The 22,591-nt window shown below is 43.2% G+C and overlaps 1 protein-coding gene across 5 annotated transcripts in view; it reads left to right on the forward strand.

Moving 5' to 3' along the window:
• The first annotated feature begins 1,856 nt into the window (after window positions 1-1,856).
• Window positions 1,857-22,591, forward strand: part of LOC134347456 (L-asparaginase 1-like) — a 124,527-nt gene continuing 103,792 nt past the window's right edge. For all 5 annotated transcript variants that reach the window (XM_063049782.1, XM_063049778.1, XM_063049781.1 and 2 more), the window contains exons 1-4: window positions 1,857-1,939; window positions 14,496-14,589; window positions 18,600-18,729; window positions 20,762-20,887. In XM_063049782.1, the coding sequence (XP_062905852.1) occupies window positions 1,873-1,939; window positions 14,496-14,589; window positions 18,600-18,729; window positions 20,762-20,887 (417 nt within the window). In that variant the 5' untranslated portion in view covers window positions 1,857-1,872. The remainder of the gene's footprint in view (window positions 1,940-14,495; window positions 14,590-18,599; window positions 18,730-20,761; window positions 20,888-22,591) is intronic.

Here is a 22,591-nt window from a genome sequence, read left to right on the forward strand (position 1 = left end):
GGGCACTTCCCAGAAAGGGAGGATTGGTAACGATGTTGGAGTTCAGAAGGGAGGCAGGTGTGTAGTGGGGAGTGGCAGAGGATGTAGTGGTGAGATCTCGAGAGGAAATTGAAAGAGGGTGAGGTGGAATGGAAAAGAAATGAAGGATGTGATTAGTCTGTGGAGAGATTGAACTTCATTACTATTGAGATGAAAACTACCAGGTGATTGTTCATCTCAGTGGCATGTTTGGACTTCTTGTTGGCAAATTGGTTGTAATCCTTACGAATCGTGTGTGTGCATGTGTGTGTTTGTATCTTTATTTGTCCATTTTTACCCGTGTGTGTGTGCATGCACTGTGTTCACCTGTGTGACTTTAGACTAAAAGATATAGGAGCAGAATTAGACCCCAGTCTCCTGCCTTCTCCGTGTCTCTTCATGCCCAGAATAAACAAGAATCTATCAACCTCTGCCTTAAATATACTTGGCTTCCACCGCCACCTATGGCAACAAATTCTACAGATTCACCACCCTCCGGCAAAACTAATTCCTCCTCATCTCCATTCTAAAAGGATGCCCCCTCTATTCTGAGACTGTGTCCTCTGGTTCCAGACTCTCCCAGCATAGGAAACATCCTCTCCACATCCACTCTATCAAGGCCTATGTGTTTGTGTGTGTCTATTTATCTATTTTTTTTTACCCATTTGTGCATGTGTATGCACTCTGTTCACCTGTGTGCGTGCATATATGTATGTGTCTCCGTTTGTCTACATCTATGCAAGTGTGTGAATGTGTGTGTAGTTTTTTCCCACCTGTGAGTACGTGTGTCTGTTTGTCTGTGGGTCTGTGTATTTACACGTGTCTGCATTTGTCTCTATTTGTCTATTTTACCCGTGCGTTTGGGTCATGTGTGTGTGTCAGAATCAGAATGAGGTTTAATATCACTGGCACATAGTGAAATTTGTTAACTTAGTGACAGCAGTACCATGCAATACATGATAAATATAGAGGAAAAAGTAATAAATTGCTGTATATATACATATATATATATACACACACACATAAATTAAAACTTATATATATATATATATATATATATATATATATATATATAATAGTTTTAATTTAATAGGCATCCATTAGTCTTGAGACCATGGATTTGCACCTTGGAAGGCCTGGGCAAGGTTGTATGGAAGACCGGCAGTTGCCCATGCTGCAAGTCTCCCCTCTCCATGCCATCGATGTTGTCCAAGGGAAGGGCACTAGGACCGATACAGCTTGGCACCGGTGTCGTCGCAGAGCAATGTGTGGTTAAGTGCCTTGCTCAAGGACACAACATGCTGCCTCAACCAAGGCTCGAACTAGCGACCTTCAGATCACTAGACGAATGCCTTAGCCACTTGGCCACAAGCCAACACATTAAATAGTTAAATTAAGAATATTAATGCAAAAAACAGAAATACAAACTGTAGTTAAAAAATGAGGTAGTGTTCATGGTTTCAATGTCCATTCATAAATTGCACGACAGAGGGGAAGAAGCTGTTTCTGAAATGCTGCGTGTGCGCCTTCAGGCTCCCATACCTCCTTATTAATGGTAGCAATGAGATGAAGGTATGTCCTCAGTGATAGGGTGTTGGTCCCTTGAATACTACATGTGAGTGCACACATGATTTTTGTAACCCAAAACTCTTCTCTGATCATCTGTGATACTGTCCATTCCTGGAAGCTTTGTTTTTATGTTTACTCATAGCAAGTTAGTGTAGTTTAAATAAAAGATCATTTGGATATCTGACGTTAATGTTTCTACACATCAACATACAGATCTGAACTCCACACCACACCCCTTCAGTCCAAAGTGCTTCCAGTCTGTGCTGAGCCAGGAGAGGCTTTGCAATGTCAGAACTTAAGGTTTATCTCTACTACACCGGTGGAACTATTGGCATGGGATCTTCTGAGAGTGGTGAGGATTGCATCGAAATCTCCAAAATAGGGGAACTCAGGGCCTGTGATTTGAGCACGCAGCAGCAGATGACCAGTTTACCTTTAATTAACACTCATTCAGGAGTGTTTATGCTCAAAGCAGAATGACTTTTGGGTTAAACATTTACTACTAAATCAATTTTTAAGCTTTCCACTGAGGTGCTGTTTCTATTTCATTAGAATGTCATACTCTTTGTTGTTCAGCACTAGAATAGACACTTCGGTTGTCAGCACTAGAATAGACACTTTGGTCTATCACGTTTATGCCAATGTTTTGCCCATCTACACCAATCCTATTTGTTCACACTAGTACTATATCTTCCTGTGCCCTGCCTTTTTAAGTATTTTAATTTTGCGGAAATATTTAATTTTGTAGACTGGCTGCCATAGTAGTGTAGCAGTTAGCACGATACTATTAGAGCTCGGGGGGGGGGGGCATATTTCAGTTTTAGCGCTGTCTGTACGTTCTCCGAATGACTACGTGGGTTTCCTCTGGACACTCTGGTTTCCTCCCTCAGTCCAAAGATGTGCCAGTTAGTTGGTTAATTGGTCATTGTAAATTGTACTGAGGTTAGGCCAGTGTTAAACAGGTGGGGGGCTGGGTGACTCGGCTCTTTGGGCCAGAAGGGCCTGCTCTGTGTTGTATCTCAAAATAAAACGTTCCTTCTGTAACAGAAGGATAATATTGTAAAGTCTGTAATCTTTTGCTGAAAAGGAGGAACAGGAGATACTGATATAAGGCAGTACTTTAAATCTAATCAAACACCTCAGCTCGATCCGCCAAAAGCAGAACTTCCTGGTAGCCAACCTTTATAATTCTATTCCCGTTCCAACATGTTGGTTCATGGCCTTCTCTTGTGCCACAATGAGCCCACCCTCAGGGTGGAGGAGCAACACCTTATGTTCCTTGAGGGTCCTTAAGTTCTTTGAGGAGGTGACCAGGCAGATAGATGAGGGTAGTGCAGTGGATGTGATCTATATGGATTTTAGTAAGGCATTTGACAAGGTTCCACACAGTAGGCTTATTCAGAAACTCAGAAGGCATGGGATCCAGGGAAGTTTGGCCAGGTGGATTCAGAATTGGCTTGCCTGCAGAAAGCAGAGGGTCGTGGTGGAGGGAGTACATTCAGATTGGAGGGCTGTGACTAGTGATGTCCCACAAGGATCTGTTCTGGGGCCTCTACTTTTCGTGATTTTTATTAACAACCTGGATGTGGGGGTAGAAGGGTGGGTTGGCAAGTTTGCAGACAACACAAAAGTTGGTGGTGTTTTGGATAGTGTAGAGGATTGTCAAAGACTGCAGAGAGACATTGATAGGATGCAGAAGTGGGCTGAGAAGTGGCAGATGGAGTTCAACCCAGGGAAGTGTGAGGTGGTACACTTTGGAAAGACAAACTCCAAGGCAGAGTACAAAGTAAATGGCAGGATACTTGGTAGTGTGGAGGAGCAGAGGGATCTGGGGGTACTTGTCCACAGATCCCTGAAAGTTGCCTCACAGATAGATAGGGTAGTTAAGAAAGCTTATGGGGTGTTAGCTTTCATAAGTCGAGGGATAGAGTTTAAGAGTCGCGAGGTAATGATGCAGCTCCATAAAACTCTGGTTAGGCTACACGAAGTACCGTGTCCAGTTCTGGTCGCCTCACTATAGGAAGGATGTAGAAGCATTGGAAAGGGTACAGAGGAGATTTACCAGGATGCTGCCTGGTTTAGAGTATGCATTATGATCAGAGATTAAGGGAGCTAGGGCTTTACTCTTTGGAGAGAAGGAGGATGAGAGGAGACGTGATAGAGGTATACAAGATATTAAGAGGAATAGATAGAGTGGACAGCCAGCGCCTCTTCCCCAGGGCACCACTGCTCAATACAAGAGGACATGGCTTTAAGGTAAGGGGTGGGAAGTTCAAGGGGGATATTAGCGGAAGGTGTTTTACTCTGAGAGTGGTTGGTGCATGGAACGCACTGCCTGAGTCAGTGGTGGAGGCAGATACACTAGTGAAGTTTAAGAGACTACTAGACAGGTATATGGAGGACTTTAAGGTGGGGGGGAGGTTATATGGTTTGCGGGTTGGCACAACATTGTTGGCCGAAGGGCCTGTACTGTGCTGTACTGTTCTATGTTAATTGTAGTAACTGCATCTGATTCCAGCAGCTCCTCTGGTAGAATGTTCCAAAAGGCATCAACTCCTTCCTTTCATGTTAAAGTTATGCCCTTTGTCTACAATGGCCTTACCAGGGGGAAAATATTGTGAACATTCAACTTATCAATGACTTGGATAATGTTTTACTTTTCAGTCAAGTCACCTCTCAGCCCCCTACACTCCAGGGAAAGAAACCCAGCTGATTCAGCATGATTTTGACTCTGGTTGGCCTCCAACCTGACGAACATCAATTTCTCTAACTTCTGATCATTTCTCCCCATTCAGGCTCCCCTCTAACTCCTTCTCCTCACCTGCCCATCACCTCTGCTGTCCATTCTCTTCCTTTTTCTCACATGATCTACTCTCCTCTCCTATCAAATTCCTTCTTCAGCTCGTTACCTCTTCCAACTACCACCTCTCAGCTTCTTGCTACTTTCCCTCCTCCCCCACCCACCTAACTTCCCCTCATCTGCCAACTTGTACTCTTTCCCCCTCCCCATCTTTTTACTTGAGGTTCTCCCTTCTTCCTTTCCAATCCTGATGAAGCATCTTGGCCTGAAACATCAACTGTTTGTTCTTTTCAACACACACAAAATGCTGGAGGAACTCCAACCAGCCAAGCAGCATTTATGGAAAAGAGTACAGTCGGCGTTTCAGCTGATACCCTTCATCAGTCCTGATAAAGGGTTTCGGCCTGAAAAGTTGACTACTGTTTTCTATAGATGCTGTCTGGCCTGCTGAGTTCCTCCCTCATTTTGTGTTGTGCTGCTCTAGATTTTCCAGCATCTGCAGAATCTCTGGAGAGTACAGTTTGTTTTGCAATTGAACTCCAATCAATTATCATAGGTAATTAGCAAATCATCTTCTTCAGAAGCAACACACATCAAAGTTGCTGGTGAACGCAGCAGGCCAGCCAGCATCTCTAGGAAGAGGTACAGTCAACGTTTCAGGCCGAGACCCTTCGTCCTGAAGGGTCTTGGCCTGAAACGTCAACTGTACCTCTTAGAGATGCTGCCTGGCCTGCTGCGTTCACCAGCAACTTTGATGTGTGTGGCTTGAATTTCCAGCGTCTGCAGGATTCCTCTTGTTCTTCAGAAGCAGAACTTCTTGTGTTTGGGTCTGTCCTTTTTGGTTGATACTATGAACTACCAAGTACTTAGAAAAAGTCATAGAAAAGTACAACGCAGAAGTCCTTCCATGCTGAACCATTTAAACTTCCTAGTCCATTGACCTGCACTGGGACATTAGCCTTCCATACCCCTCCCATCCATGTACCCATCCAAACTTTGCTTAAACATTGAAATCAAGCTTGCATGCAGCACTTTTCTTGGCAGCTTGTTCCACAATCTCACAACCCTCTGAATGAAATTTTCCCTCATGTTCCCCTTAAACTTTTCGCCTTTCACCCTTAATCTGTAACCTCTTGTTGTAGTTCCACCCAACCCCTCTATAAAAAAGCCTGCTTGCATTTACCTGATCTATACCTCTCAATTTTGTATACTTCTATCAAATCTGCCCTCTACCTTCTTTGTTCCAAGGAATAAATTCGTAACCTATTCTATCTTTCCTTATAAGTCAGGTCCTCCAGACCCAGCAACATCCTTGTAAATTTTCTCTGTACTCTTTCAACTTTATTTACATCTTTCCTGAAGATAGGTGGCCAAAAGTGCACACAATGCTCCAAATTACGTCAGGAGCATTCCACTTGCATTTTGTCAATCATTGTTTTAACTGACAAGCCCATTGAAGGACTTCCCAATAGTGCCCCAGATGCTCAGGGTTTATCTATAGGATCCAGTACAGTTTTACATCATTAAGGAAGGAGTAGTCTATAGGCTTACATCAGAGCTGGTATGTTCTACGGGAGATAGTATGGCACAGCATCCAAGTTGGAGCCGATGATTGTCAGAGGCTTTTTCCCAGGGCTAAAATGGTTGCCACAAGAGGACACAGGTTTAAGGTGCTGGGGAGAAGGTACAGGGGTGATGTCAGGGGTAAGTTCTTTTACACAGAGTGGTGAGTGTGTGGAATGGGCTGCTGGCAATGGTGGTGGAGGCGGATACGATAGGGTCTTTTAAGAGACTTTTGGATAGGTACATGGAGCTTAAAAGAATAGATGGCTATGGGTAAGCCTAGTAATTTCTAAGGTAGGGACATGTTCGGCACAACTTTGTGGGCCAAAGGGCTTGTATTGTGCTGTAGGTTTTCTATGTTTCTATGATGCTGCCCCCTAGTGTTCACACAGAAGACATGAATATTGTGCAAAATTCATGGACTCGCGTTCTTGGACTAGATTTATTTTTAATGTGTGGCTGTATTTTGCTGATATCTTATGTGCTTGCTATCTTATGTGCTATGTATGCTTTGAGCTACGGTGACTGTTGGTACTGTGCTTCACACCTTGGCCCTGGGGTAGTGCTGTTTTGCTTGGCTGTGTTCATGGTATCCATATATGGTTGAATGACAATCATACTGAAGTACGAATATTGTTCAACAGTAATAGAGCATTGAAAGGTATCCTAGGGGTAAGCTTAGTGGAAGTTGTGGCACGGCAGGGGTTAACAATGTCCAGGCAAGCACAGATTGCAAATAGCAGGGACAGCCAAAGCAAGGAAGGCCTTTCAAGAGCAAAGCTTTCCTTTACAGAGCAGATTCCCAGAGACTTTTAGGCTTATTGGAGGCAACCATAAGAATTTAACAGAAAGGTGTGAAACACACCAACTAAGGGAAAATTGCTTTACTAGTTTCAAAATATCATCAGTTGTCAGTCTGTAGATTCTATTGACTTTTAACACCTCTATTGTGAATGGTGATTGATCTTGAAAGTGAGGAATTCAAACATACATAGTTTACCAAGTGGTCAATATCCATAACTGCAAATCAATTCTGTATAAAAATAATATCTGTTCTGAGTTCAAACCAGCATTGTGACAGGGGTCGTGCTGGTCTTCTTGTGCACATATGACCATAAGATATATGAGCAGAATTAGGCCATTTGGCCTGTTGAGGCTGTTCCACTATTTCATCATGGCTGATCCAATTTTCCTCTCAGCCCCAATCCCCTTTTTCTGCCTGTATCCCTTCATGCCCTGACCAAAGAATCTGTCAACCTCTGCCTTAAATATACATAAAGAGTTGGCCTCCACAGTTGCCCCTGGCAAAGAATTCCACAGCTTCACCACTCCGTCTAAAGAAATTCCTCCTCAACTTCATTCTAAAAGGATGCCCCTCTATTCTGAGTCTGTGTCCTCAGGTCTTAAACTCCACAACTACTCTATCAAGGACATTTACCATTCAATAGGTTTCAATTAGGCCACCTCTCATTCTTTTGAATTCCAGTGAATACAGGTCCAGAGCCATCAAACGCTCTTCATATAACAAGGCATTCAATCTCAGAATCATTTTCATGAATCTCCTTTGAACTCTCTACAGTTTCAGCACATCATTTCTAAGATAAGGGGCCCAAACCTGCTCACAATACTCCAAGTGAGTCCTCACCAGGGCTTTATAAAGTTTCAACATTACATCCTTGCTTTTATATTCTAGTCCACGTGAAGTGAGTGCTAACATTTCATTTGCCTTCCTCACCACAGACTCAACCTGCAAATTAACCTCCCCTTACTACACATTGCCTCCATTTGTAAACCTGCTACGTCATCACCAGCACTATCATCCGCCTTTCCTACGATACCTCTGGTGTTGAAATATATGTGGCTCTGGACACTAGTCGCACCATGCTCAACCTTTGGTTCCTAACTTTGTCTGCAGTCTTACCAATGTCTGCCTCCATAATCTCTCCAACTATTCTAGCACTCTGATTCCCAACCTTTTGCAGTTCTAGTTTAAACCCCACCACAGAGCATTAACAATCCTTACCAGATGGATGTTTGTCTCCTTCCAGTTCAGGTGTAAATCGTCCCTTCTATACATCTCCCATTTTCTTGGGAAGAAAGCCCACGATCCACAAATCTTATGCACTCCTTCCTACACCAACTTCTTAGGCACATATTAAACCATATATGATTATGAAGACACGCAGTCCTCTTTTATTGTCATTTAGTAATGCATGCATTAAGAAATGATACAATATTTCCTCCGGTGTGATATCACAAAACACAGGACAGACCAAGACTGAAAAAAAACTAACAAAACACATAATTATAACTTATAGTTACAACAATACCATAACTTGAAGTCCATGAGCGCAGTAAAAGTTCAAAGTCTCTCAAATGTCCCACATCTCACGCAGACAGGAGAAGGAAGAAAAACTCTCCCTGCCATGCCGACCACAATCCAACTCTGAGTCATCCGAAAACTTCGAGCTCTGATCAGCTCTCTGACACCGAGTACTGAGCGCCATCTCTATCCGAACGATTCAACCTCATTCTCAGTCGCCAACAGCAGGCAAAGCCGGGGATTTTGAGGCCTTCCCTCCAAAAGATTCCCAACTGCGCAGTAACAACAGCAGCGAACGAGCGTTTCAGAAATTTTTCCAGATATTCCTCTATGCTTTCACTTCCACCTTCATCAAATCAGAATTGTGCACGGCCCCTATTTAACAGATACAATATCATTTTTCATCGGAGGGCTGCACACGTGTGGCGCGCTGCTTCTCTCTCCTCACGCTAATCTACCTAGTTCATGGCATGGGTAGCAATCCTGAGATCACAACCCTGGAGGTCCTGCTCTTTAACTTGGCACCTAACTCCCTGAACTCCCTGTGCAGAACCCCATCACTCGTCTTACCTATGTCATTGGTACCTACATGGACCACAACTTCCGGCTGTTCACCCTCCCACTTAAGAATGCTGAGGACTCGATCTGAGATATCCTGGACCCTGGCGGCAACATATCTAGGAATCTCGTTCTTGCCCACAGAACCTCCTGTCCATTCCCCTAACTAATGAATCTCCTATCACCATAGCATGCCTCTTCTTCCCACTTCCTGTCTGAGTCACAGAGACAGACGGTGTCAGAGACCTGACCACTGTGACTTTTCTCTGTTAGATCGTCCTTCCCAACAGTATCCAAAATGATATACTTGTTTTTGTTGGGGGATGGCAACAGCGGTACTCTGCACTGGCTACTTAACCCCTTGCCCCTTCCTGACTGTCATTCTGTTTCCTGTGTCCTGCACCTTGGGTGTAACTATCTCTCTATATGTCCTATCTATCACCCCATCAGTCTCCCCAGTGGTCTGGGGTTCATCCAGCTCCAGCTCCAACTCCACAATGCTGTCTGTTAGAAGCTGTAGCTGGATGCACTTCTTGCAGTTGTAGTGATCAGGAATGCTGGTGGTTTCCATACCTTCCCACATCTTGCAAGAGGAATATTTCACTAACCCGCCCGGCATTTCTACTGTCCTAGCTGAGCAGCTATAAAGAAGAGATGGAAAAACTTGAGCTTTTCTTTTCTTTCTCTGACTGAAGCTTCTCTTTGCAGAAACCTCGAAGAACTAAAGCCTCAAGATCATCACTGACTGTCCACTCAGACGATGGCTGCTGCCCTTACCCTTGCCTTCCTTTAATTTGCTCATACTAATCAATTCCAAATGCCGATTGGCTGCTGGTCAACGCTCTATTACACTGTGGTGACCCACCGTTGCCTCTTATCTGTGGACAGTCGTTCTAATTGAAGTCCTCTCCTCTCCAAACTTCCAATGTCCCGACTGGCTGCTGGTCAAAGGTCTATTATACTGCCACGACCCGCTGTTGCCTTTAATCCTCGGGCAGTCGACCTGATTGAAGTCCCCTCCTCTCCAAACTTCCAATATCCGGATTGGCCTCTGGTCAAAGTTCCATTTTTGGAATATTTTCAAAGAATTCTAACAAATTCCTCAGGCAAGATTTTCCCCTGAGGAAAATCTTCCCATGCTGTCTGCAGTCTATTTTATCATGTGCCTCCAAGTACCTTGAGATCTCATCCTTCATAATCAACTCCAGCATCTTCCTAACTACTGAGGTCAAACTAACTGGCATATAGTTCCCTTTCTTCTGCCTCTCTTCCTTTTTGAAGAGTGGAGTAACATTTGCAATTTTCCAACATTAAGGAACCATTCCAGAAGCTAGTAAATCTTGAAAGATCATTACTAATGCTTCCACAATCTCTACAGCTACCCCATACAGAACCCTGGATGTTTACCATCTGGTCCAGGTGACATACCTACCTTCAGACCTTTCAGTTTCACAAGACCCTTTTATCTGGTTATGGTAATTTCACACACTTCATGACCCGACACCTGGAAGTTCCAACATACTGCTAGTGTCTTCCACAGTGAAGACTGATGCAAGATACTGTTTGATTCATCTGTCATTTCCTTGTCCCCCATTATTACCTCTCCAGCATCATTTTTAGTGGTCCAATATCCAATCTCACCTCTCTTTTACACTTTGAATTTGAAGAAACTTTTGGTGTCATCTTTAATATTCTTGCAACACTGTCTGACAGTGATCAGCAGCACTGGGGCTCCACAGGGGACTGTCTTGTCTCCCTTTCTCTTCACCATTACACCTCAGACTTCAACTACTGCACACAGTCTTGTCATCTTCAGAAGTTTTTGGATGACTCTGCAATAGTTGGATGCATCAGTAAGGGAGATGAGGCTGAGTACAGGGCTACGGTAGGAAACTTTGTCACATGGTGTGAGCAGAATTATCTGCAGCTTAATGTGAAAAAGACCAAGGAGGTGGTGGTAGACCTGAGGAGAGCTAAGGTACCGGTGACCCCTGTTTCCATCCAGGGGGTCAGTGTGGACATGGAGAATTACAAATACCTGGGGACACGAATTAACAATAAACTGGACTGGTCAAAGAACACTGAGGCTGTCTACAGGAAGGGTCAGAGCCGTCTCTATTTCCTGAGGAGACTGAGGTCCTTTAACATCTGCCGGACGATGCTGAGGATGTTCTACGAGTCTGTGGTGGCCAGTGCAATCATGTTTGCTGTTGTGTGCTGGGGCAGCAGGCTGAGGGTAGCAGACACCAACAGAATCAACAAACTCATTCGTAAGGCCAGTGATGTTGTGGGGATGGAACTGGACTCTCTGACAGTGGTGTCTGAAAAGAGGATGCTGTCCAAGTTGCATGCCATCTTGGACAATGTCTCCCATCCACTACATAATGTACTGGTTGGGCACAGGAGTACATTCAGCCAGAGACTCATTCCACCGAGATGCAACACAGAGCGTCATAGGAAGTCATTCCTGCCTGTGGCCATCAAACTTTACAACTCCTCCCTTGGAGGGTCAGACACCCTGAGCCAATAGGCTGGTCCTGGACTTATTTCATAATTTACTGGCATAATTTACATATTACTATTTAACTATTTGTGGTTTTATTACTATTTATTATCTATGATGCAACTGTAACAAAAATCAATTTCCCCCGGATCAATAAAGTATGACTATGACACATCTGACTTCTTCAGCTTCTCCTTCTCAAATTTCAGGGTGAATTTGGTCATATTATGATCACTTCCCCCAAGGGTTCTTTTATTTTAAACTCTCTAATCAATTCCATAAAATAAAGTAAAATATGTAAAATAAAGAATGATGGAGGAGTAAATGTGAATGTGTACTGAATCCAGTTATTGGCGAGGACAGTGGGTGTGGTTGATATCCGAAATGTGCTGCTAGAGGAGATGGTGGAATCAAATGTAATTACCGTTTAAGTGACAGTTAAACAGGAACTTTAATCACTAAAGCATTAAAGTATATGGTATTAGTATGGGCAAATAGTTTAGTGTCAACATGGACAGACTGTTCAGAATGGACATGGAGTGCCAAGGGGCCTGTTTCTGTGCTGTACAGCTGAGTCACCTTGTAATCATTTGACCCACCAAGCTAACCCTCCATTGAAGAAAGGAGGAAAGGGTCCCTCATACTCTCCTCCTTTGTCCCCTGTAACTCTTCCAGTGCCTTTTCCAAAGACATAGAGGTGTATTTTTAACTGGTTACTTGGGTATATTTGGTTGGAAAGGTCCGGAAGGGGCGATTACTGTGCTGTATCTCTAAATAAATATTATTAGCACTGTAATTCATCTCTTTTGGGTTAGTTTCTCAAGGCCTTGAATTTCCTGATATATCAATGTTCAAAGAAAAATTTATTATCAGTGTACTGTGACGAGAATACACATAAATTAAGATGTTTGCTGGCCTGGGCTAGCAGCAGTGGCATCAGCAGTTGGTCTGCCACCTGTCCTCAGGGGAGGGAGAGATAAGGAACACAATGAAGCAGCATTTGGAGATGTTAATGAAGGAGCCATCAGTCTGGGTATTGTCAAGATCAGCTCCCCCTTTGAACTCTGAACTGTTTGAAGTGATGGACAGGTGATCTGGAGATGTGTAATGAAGGGACGGGAGAGAGAGCTGTCTAGAGCGGCTCCCCCTTTGAACCCTGAACTGTTTGAAGTGATGGACAGGCGATACCCCAGCAGGGGGATAAATAAGGGACAGGTTCGCTAAGGCAGGACACACACGACACCCCGAGGTAATGAGACCCTGGAAGCGGTGTGCCTCTCACAAGTCGGTGGGAAGCTCTTGGACGGCTGATCGCGGGATCAGCCTTAGACGCACAGGGTGGAAAGGTACGATCAGCGGGAACCCAGTGTGTGTCCGCCCTTGCTTGGGTGCCGGGTTCACTGCAGAGGATCGACCGCATCTGGAGGAGGGGTCACAGTCGGTGACCCCAGGTGACATCACAAAGGACTCGCCCGAAAGCTGCTTGTGAGCAAAATCGCAGGTCTGTGAGTGGAAACCGTTTCGAATGATCATTCATTCTCGTTCTCTCTCTCCTTCCCCCCACATTGTCCATCGCCATGGCAACGATTACTGCAAACTGAACTAAATTGAACTGGACTTTGTGTCACTTTGAAATTGGTCATTTACCCCTAGACAACGATAGAGCTTGATTGATCCTGTTATCTTAATTCTGTGCGCGTGTGTTTATCATTGCTGAACTGTTGCATTTATTATCCTTTCGATTACTGTGTTGATTGTTTCTTTAATAAAACTTTCTTAGATCTAGTAATCCAGACTCCAACTGAGTGATCCATTTCTGCTGGTTTGGCAACCCAGTTACGGGGTACGTAACAGTACATACATGTTGCCACATACAACCCTGAAATTCTTTCTCCTGTGGGTGTGCTCAGCAAATCTATAGAATGGTAATTGTAAACAGGATCAATAAAAGATCAGAGCATAGAAGACAACAAATTGTGCAAATGCAAATAGAAAACAAAATAGCAATAAATAACAAAAGCCTGAAATAACAAAATAAAAAGTCCTTAAAGTGAGATCATTGGTTGTGGAAACATCTCAATTGATGAATGTAATTATCCTCTTTTGTTCAAGAGCCTGGTGGTTGGGGGGTAGTAACTGTTCTTCAACCTGGTTGTGAGAGTCATGAGGCACTTGCATCTTCTAACTGATGGCAGCAGTGAGAAAAGAGCATGGCCTGGATTGTGAGGTTCTTTTAGGATAGATGCTGCTTTCCTACAACAGTGTTTCAAGTAGATGTGCTCAATGCTTGGGACAGCTTTACCTATGATGTACTGGGCCAAATCCATTACTTTTTGTAGGATTTTCTGCTCAAAGGCATTAGTGTTCCTACACCAGGCTGTAATGCAGCAAGTCAGCACACTTTCCAACACACACTGATAGAAGTTTGCCAAGGTTTTTGACGCAATACTCCGCAGACTCCTGAGGAAGTAGAGGTGCTGTTGTGCTTTCCTTGCAATTACAATTATACGATGGGTCCAGGACAGGTCCTCTGAGATAGTGACACCCAGGAATTTAAAGTTGCTGACCTTCACCTCCAATCCTCCAACAAGGAATGGCTCATAGACCTCTGGTTTTCCCTCTCCTGAAGTCTACTATTAGCTCATTGGTCTTGCTGACATTGGGAGTGGTTGTTGTTATGACACTACTCAGCTGAATTTTCAATCTCCCTCCTGTAAGCTGATTCATCAGCTCCTTTGATATGGTCCACAATAGCAGTGTTATCAGCAAACTTGTAAGTGGTGTTGAAGCTGTACTTAGACGCACAGTCATAGATTTAAACCGAGTAGAGCAGAGGATAATCAGTTTTATGGTGCACCTATGCTGAAGGAGATTGTGGAGAAGATGTTTTTACCAATCCGAACTGACTGGGATCAAAATTTTCAGATGTACAAAATAAAACTTTCGTGCAGTTGATTTTGTTCAGATTCACTATTTATTAACACCCCCCCATGTCAAAATTGGTCTTGGTGAAAGGTCTTGGATTGAAAAGTTGACTGTTTATTTCATCTCCATGGATGCTGCCTGACCTATTGAGTTCCTCCACAATTTTGTGTCTGTTGCTCTGGATTTCCAGCATCTGTAGAACCTCTTGTGTTAATTGGTTGCAATCTTTTTTCCAGAGAGTCCTGCCAAATTGGAAGCTTTTATTAAACAGCTGAAACTCTATCCTCAGCTACACGCAAAGTCTGATGACGAAGGTTGGATTTATCTCCCGTGAGTTGTCTTCATATTTCATCTAAGTTTTTAATGGTGACTGAGGTTTGGATTGCAAACTAGCAACTATATCTTGTGAATAACTGCAGTGCAGGAGTTTCCAACCTTTTTTAATGCTATTTATCCCTACCATTAACCAAGGGTCCATGGACCCCAGGTTGGGAACTCCTGATCTAGTGCATGTATAAACTTGTACATTGAAAGAGGCACCCGGTATTCCTAGGTTATTTACCTCTATTGGCCTTGAAACCAAAAGACATAGGGGAGAATGGGTCCATTTGACCCATCAAATCTACTGTCATTCCATCATGACTTATCTATTACCTCCTTCAACTCCATGCTTCTGCCTTCTTCCCATAACCTTTGAAATCCTGACTAATCAAGAACCTATCAACCTCTGCTTTAAATATTCCAAATTACTTGGCATCCACAACCATCTTTGGCAATGAATTCCATGGATTCACCACCCTCTGGCTAAAGAAATTGATCCTCATCTGTTCTAAATGGATACCCTTGTATTCTGAGTGTGAGTCTCCGGTCCAGAGTCTCTCCAGGAACTACATCTGTGTGAAGTGCATCTGGGTGCAGCTCCTTGATGACTGTGTTAGGGATCCAGCAGCTGGATGACCTTCAACTGGTTGGAGATAATTGGTCAGAGTTACAGAGAAGTAGTTACCCCTAAGTTGCAGGAAGCGAATAGCTGGGTGACTGTCAGGAGAAATGGAAATGTGAATAAACAGTTAGCACCCCTATGGCCATTCCTCTCAATAATATACCACTTTGGATAGTATTGTGTGGGATGACCTCCCAGGGGAATGCCACGGAGAAAAGGTGCCATAAATGAGACTGCTTAAAGAGTTACAAGCCCATGGTATTACAGGAAAGTTACTGGCATGTTTCGAGCATTGGCTGATTGATAGGAGGCTGTGAATGGGAATAAAAGGATCCTTTTCTGGTTGGCTGCCAGTGACTAGTGGTGTTTCGCAGGTGTTGGGAATGTTTCTTTTTATGTTGTATATCAATGATTTAGATGTCTCTGTTGCTAAGTTTGCAGATGATATGAAGATTGGTGGAGGGGCAGGTAGTGTTGAGGAAACAGGTGGGATGCAGAAGGACTTTGACGGATTAGGAGAATGGGCAAGAGATTGGCAAATGAAACATTGTTGGAAAATGCATGGTCATGCACTTTGGTAGAAGAAATAAATGTGCAGACTATTTTCCAAATGGGGAAAAAAATCTAAAAACCTGAGATGCAAAGGGAGTGCTTGTGCAGAACACCCTAAGTTAACTTGCAGGTTGAGTCAGTGGTGAGGAAGGCAAATGCAATGTTAGCATTCGTTTCAAGAGGTCTAGAACACAAGAGCAAGGGCGTGATGCTGAGATATTATATGGTGCTGGTGAGGCCTTACCTAGAGTATTATGAACACTTTTGGGCTCCTTATCTAAGGAAAGATGTGCTGGCATTAGAGAGGGTTCAGAGTATATTCACAAGGATGATTCCAGGAATGAAAGGGTTATCATACGTGGAAAGTTTGATAGCTCTGGGTCTGTTCACTAGAATTTAGAAGGATGAGGGGGGATCTTATTGAAACCTTTCGAATGTTGAGGGGCCTAGACAGAGTAGATATGGAAAGGATGTTTCCCATGGTGGGGGAGTCTCGGACAAGAGGGCAGTCTCAGGCGTCCATTTAATACAGAGAGGCAGAGAAATTTCTTTCACCAGAGGGTGGTGAATTTGTGGAATTTATTACCACAGGCAGCTGTGGAGGCCAGGCCATTGGGTGTATTTAAGGCAGAGGTTTAAAGGTTCTTGATTGGGCAGGCATCAAAGGTTACGGGGAGAAGACTGAGGAGTGGGGCTGGGAAGGGGAAAAACAGATCAGCCATAATTGAATGGAGGAGCAGGCTCGATGTGCTGCATGGCCTATTTCTACTCCTATGTCTTATGGCCTTGTGGACTCTTCTACTATAGGAAACTTCCTCTCCGTGTCCACTCTATCTGGATCTTTAAATACTTGATATGGTTCAATGAGATTCCCCTCTCCTACACTCCAGAGAGAACAGGCGCAGAACCATCAATTGCACCTCATTTGCTAACCCTTTCATTCCTGGGATAATTCTCATGATCCTCCACTGGACCCTCTAATGCCTGCACATCCTTTCTTAGATAAGGAGTGTTTATGCAGTAATCAGTTTTGTTGGCTTACCTATTTTCATGTGGGTCAGGATGTAAAGTTCAGACCTGCCTTTCCCTTAGAAATATTTATTTATTTATTTATTTTTAAATTGGTTCAGACATTCTCTTTTCTTCCCCTTCCCATCGGGCAGAAGATTCTAAAACCTGAAAGCATATACCACGAGGCTCGAGGACATTCAATCCTGCCGTTTTAAGACTATTGATCTGTTCCTTAGTACAGTAAGATAGACTCTTGACCTCACAGTCTACCCTGTTATGGCCTTGCACCTTACCGTCTTCCTGCACTGCACTTTGTTACTGCCACACTTTATTCTGCAATCTTAACAGACCCCTTCAGCCCTTCGAGCCACACCACCCAGCAATCCCCCAATTCTTAATCTTAGTCTAATCATGGGACAATTTACAATGACCAATTAACCTCCAACTAGTACAGCTTTGGACTGTGGGAGGAAACCGGGAATATCTAGGAATATGGCTCTGAATTTCCAACTCCTAATACAGGTGTGTGTACATACGTATCATAGCCTGACAGTATTCACTTCTTCCGCCCGTGATACCTCTGAACTGCAGTCTATCATGAAATCTTGATTGGTATGTGGAAAAAAACTTGGATTTACACAAGGCCATATATGGGGATTTGCTCCCAGTGAAGGTGACAATTACAACTTCTACTCTCACCCAGCTGATCAGAAGATCCCCAAACCTCAACCTTGCAGGAATAGTATAAGACAGCGTAGGGTGAAGCGTTTGCTAAGCAAATGCTGCTGTTACTGCTTTCCCTTATGCTACCTCGATGCACTGTTTTATTGATAAGATCTGTATGGTGGCATGTATAATGATATTTTTCACTGTACCTCAATACATATGGCAGTAATACGTATATGCTGGATTATGACTGAAGTTTACTGAGAAACAAACATTAATTTAAAAATCAACTTTTAAGTTCAAAGTGAATTTATTATCGAAGTTCGTATGTCATTTTCATGTTCCTGCCACATTCACAGTAGAATGAGGAAATAGAATCATTGAGAAACCACACACAAGGATGGACAAACAACCAAGGTGTTAAAGAAGAAAAACTGCAAGTACGGGGGCTGGCATGGTGGTGTAGTGGTTAGCACAACGCTTTATGGTACAATTTCCACTGCTGTCTCTAAGGAGTTTGTACATTCTCCCCGACTGTATATTTCCTCCAGGTGCTCCGGTTCCTTCCACATTCCAAAGACATACCAGTTGTCAGGTTCATTGGTCATTGTAAATTGTCCCGTGATTAGGCTCAGATTAAATCAGGAGATTGCTGGGCAGCCTACCCCACATTGCATCTCAATAAATAAATACGTGCAATTAATGATTATAATAAATCAGGTGGCGGGGTGGAAATATGTCTCTACCATAGGGAGATTAAGGCACTCCCTTTCCTCTGTTAGCCTGCAGGTCACCCTTGGGCAAGGTGTGCCAAGGGAGCAGCTGGTACAAATCACAAGTCCTGGTTATGCAATCACTGACACCAGGTGGACAATATCTGAAGAGTATTGAGTATAGCTGGGGTCAGATATCTTGTAAAGGAGGCAATGGTAAACCACATTTGTAGAAAAATTTGCCAGGAACAATCATTGTCAGGTAGGCCATGATCACTGATGTCACATGACATAGCACATGATGATGAATAATAACTATTATTTTAAATAAATAATCCTGAGAACATGATTATTAGAGCCTTTGAAAGTGAGCCCATAGGTTGTGGAATCTCATCCTGTTAAATTTAACATTGACTCTCTTTGTTGTGTATCTGACTTTTTCCCCTCCTAAACAGGTCAAGTTCAGCAAGAGGATTCCCTGAGCCTCAACGAGCCTTAAAGTACATGATTGATGGCACAAAGGATCCAATTGAATCCTGCAACATGAAACCTCAAGACTGGCAGGATTTGGCCAGAACAATATATGTATGGGAATTCTTAAAATTTTCATCTCAATGGGTTTGACATGATTGTTCAATCCATGGCATTATTATTTGGATTCTGGAGAATAAAGAGAGGATGCACAGTAGTGGATTAGTTTCCCTGGTATTTTAGAGGCTGAAGTATGACCTGATTGAAGTTTATAGAACTATGAGAGGCATGGATACTTCAGAGGTATTTTAGAGACTCATAGATGACAGAAAAATTGAGGTTTATATTGGAGAGAAGGGTTAGATTCATCTTAAAGTAGGTTGGCATAAAATTATGGAAGTTAAAAAGTAATTGTCCCCGAGTTTGTGTGTGCCTTGCATCCTACCATTACATTCTTACCTCCGTACGGCAATTGGCTCCAGTCCCCTGCCATGCAAAGGAATCTATGCTTTTCAAAGACCTTTCTTGTCTGCTGACTGCACACTATCTGCATATTATCATATTTTAACCCTTGCCTTGCCACAACTGCCACATCTCTAAAGGTATAAAATTATCTCAGTATTAATGAAAAGACAGAAGTTCATGGCTAACACCCATCACTCTTGGCCTTTTGCTTTAGTTGACATTACAATAGTGATTCCACTCCAGGAGCATCTCAATTGCTTTATAACACTTGGGAAGGTTGAATTCATTGTCAAATCAACAAGTATGTGTAGGAAAAACTTACTTGCAGCATCACAGGCACATAACATTAGAACATAAAGCAGTACAGCACAGTACAGGCCCTTCAGCCCACAATGTTGTGCCAACCCTCAAACCCTGCCTCCCATATAAGCCCCCACCTTAAATTCCTCCATATACCTGTCTAGTAGTCTCATCTTCACTAGTGTATCTACCTCCACCACTGACTCAGGCAGTGCATTCCACGCAGCAACTACTCTGAGTAAAAAACCTTCCTCTAAATCCCCCTTGAACTTCCCACCCCTTACTTTAAAGCCATGTCCTCTTTTATTGAGCAGTGGTGCCCTGGGGAAGAGGCGCTGGCTATCCACTATCTGTTCCTCTTATTATCTTGTACACCTCTATCATGTCTCCTCTCATCCTCCTTCTCTCCAAAGAGTAAAGCCCTAGCTCCCTTAATCTCTGATCATAATGCATACTTTCTAAACCAGGCAGCATCCTGGTAAATCTCCTCTGTACCTTTTCCAATGCTTCCACATCCTTCCTATAGTGAGGAGACCAGAACTGGACACAGTACTCCAAGTGTGGCCTAACCAGAGTTTTACAGAGCTGCATCAATACATCACAACTCTTAAACTCTATCCCTCGACTTATGAAAGCTAACACCCCATAAGCTTTAACTACCCTATCCACCTGTGAGGCAACTTTCAGGAATCTGTGGACTTGTACCCCGAGATTCCTCTGCTCCTCCACACTACCAAGTATCCTGCCATTTACTTTGTACTCTGCCTTGGAGTTTGTCCTTCTAAATATACACAATAATACACAATTTTTCCAAGAAGGAACACAATTTGGACAATAAAACAAAGTCTGGTGTAGTGCAAGGTGTTCATAGAGTTGCTCTGTCATCCTTCCCTAGAATCAGAATCGGGTTTATTATCACTGACACGGGTCATGACATTTGTTGTTTTGCAGCAGTATAACATAACAAAAACTGCTATAATTGCTATAAACACAACATAAAAACTGCTATAAGTTACAAATTTTTAAATCAAAGGACAAATAAGGATGAATAATGAGAGTGTTCATGGACCATTCAGAAACCTGATGGCAAGAGGTGAGAGGAGCTGCTGTTGCTATAACAGCTAGGCCTTCAGGTTCCTGCACCTCCTGGTGGTGTGGGCCCCAAGGTTCCTGTGCCTCCTTCCTGATGGGCAACAGTGAGAAGACAGCATGATCTGGATGGTGGGAACTTAATGATGGATGCTGCCTTCCTGCAATAGCTATCTGGGTTGCTTCTGCTCAAAGGTGGGGAGGACTTTACTTGTGATGGACAATAAACTTGACTTCAACTTTGAGCAGTTGACAATCCATTGAATGTATAACATGTCTCATTCATTTTCAGGATTGCTATGATGATTATGATGGCTTTGTTATCCTCCATGGAACAGACACCATGGCATTCACATCCTCTGCGTTATCCTTCTTGCTTCAAGGATTGAAGAATCCAGTTATCGTTACAGGATCTAAGGTGCAGCGGGGATCGCCTCCATTGATACGGTTCTTTGTCTGTGTTTGTATATAACATGTGTATATAATGGGCAGATAAAACTGTACATGGACTGAATCTCCACTGTGGAGATCAACACACTTCACTCAGGGGTTTGGATCCTGAGACACTTCCATTTAAATTTACTAAATTGGACGATCTTGGATTGCTGTCCAAGAACAAGAGATATGCAGGGAAATTTGACAGACGTATTTCAGATAGGATAGACAGAGAACCTTTCCCTATTTGAGGTGACATGGTAGCGTGGTTAGCATACTGTTAACAGTGCAGGTGATCAGCAATTGTGGTTCAATTCCCACTGCTGACTGTAAGGAGTTTATACATTCTCTGTAACCACATGAGTTTCCTCCAGGTGCTCAGTTTCCTCCCATATTGCAAGAACATGTGGATTAGTGTTAGAAATTTGTGGTTATGCTATATTGGTGCCGGAAGCATGGCAATGTTTGCAAGCTGCCCCCAGCACGTACTCAGAATGTTGATGCAAAATGATGCATTTCACTGTGTTAGATGTCGATGTAACAAATATAGCTAATACTTCCATCTTTTACAGAGCCACAGTGAGTGTGGGGAGGATGCTTCTTCCTGTGGGAGCATCTAGATTTGAGGTCCACTGTTTTATTTAAGGCGATTTTGAGGCAAGTTGTTTTATTTCTGATGTCTTGAATCTGAGGAACTCTTTTCCGCAACAGGCAGCAAGCAGAATCTGAGAGTTTGCAAGGTCAAACAATCCAGATATTTATTAAGGATGGGAGTGAAAGGGAATTGTATGTGCATATAGAGCAAAGATTAGTGGGAAGTTAGAGGATTGGGACATGTGTAAAAACCAACAGAAGGCAACTAAAAAGTCATTAAGGTAAAAATGGAATATGAAAGTAAACTAGCCAATATTAAAGAGGATACTAAAAGTTCCTTCAAATACAAAGTTTAAAAGAGGGGTGAGAGAAGGATATGGGGAAAAAGCAGGAGATTGGGGCTGAGAGGAAAATTGGATTGGCCATGATAGAATGGCAGAGCAGACACAATATGCCAAGTGGCCTAATTCTGCCTCTATACCTTGTGGTCTAATCACAGGACAAGTTACAATGGTATGTCTTTGTACTGTGGGAGGAAACCGGAGCATCTGGAGGAAACTCACGTGGTCACAGGGAGAATGTACAAGCTCCTTACAGACAGCAGTGGGAATTGAACCTGGGTCGTATGTACTGTGAAGCAATGTGCTAGCCACTACACTACCTTGCTGCGCCAATTTAATCAATAACTCTCTCAGAATCTCAAACAACTCAGTGGCATTGTGGACATGAACTTCCCTCCACTTAGAGCAGCAGGTGCAGGAAGGCCTGGAAGATCATCGGGGACACCAGTCACCCCAACCATAAACTGTTTCAGCTGCCTCTGTCTGGCAGACAGTACCGCAGCATTAAAGTCAGGACCAACAGGCTATGGGAGAGCTTCTTTCTACAAGCCATTAGACTTCAAAATTCATAACACAAATACTTTTACACCCTCATGTTGAGGGATGGATTTAAGATTTAAATAAATTCTAAATTCCAATTCTAAATTCCAAAAGGTTCTGCATGCAAACTGTGGTGCATATTCAGAACGAGCTGCCAGAAATAGTGGTTGAGTTGGGCACATTAGCGACATTTAAAATGAATCTAGATGTGG

The sequence above is a fragment of the Mobula hypostoma genome, chromosome 6, assembly GCF_963921235.1.
Source record: "Mobula hypostoma chromosome 6, sMobHyp1.1, whole genome shotgun sequence".
NCBI lineage: Eukaryota > Metazoa > Chordata > Chondrichthyes > Myliobatiformes > Myliobatidae > Mobula > Mobula hypostoma.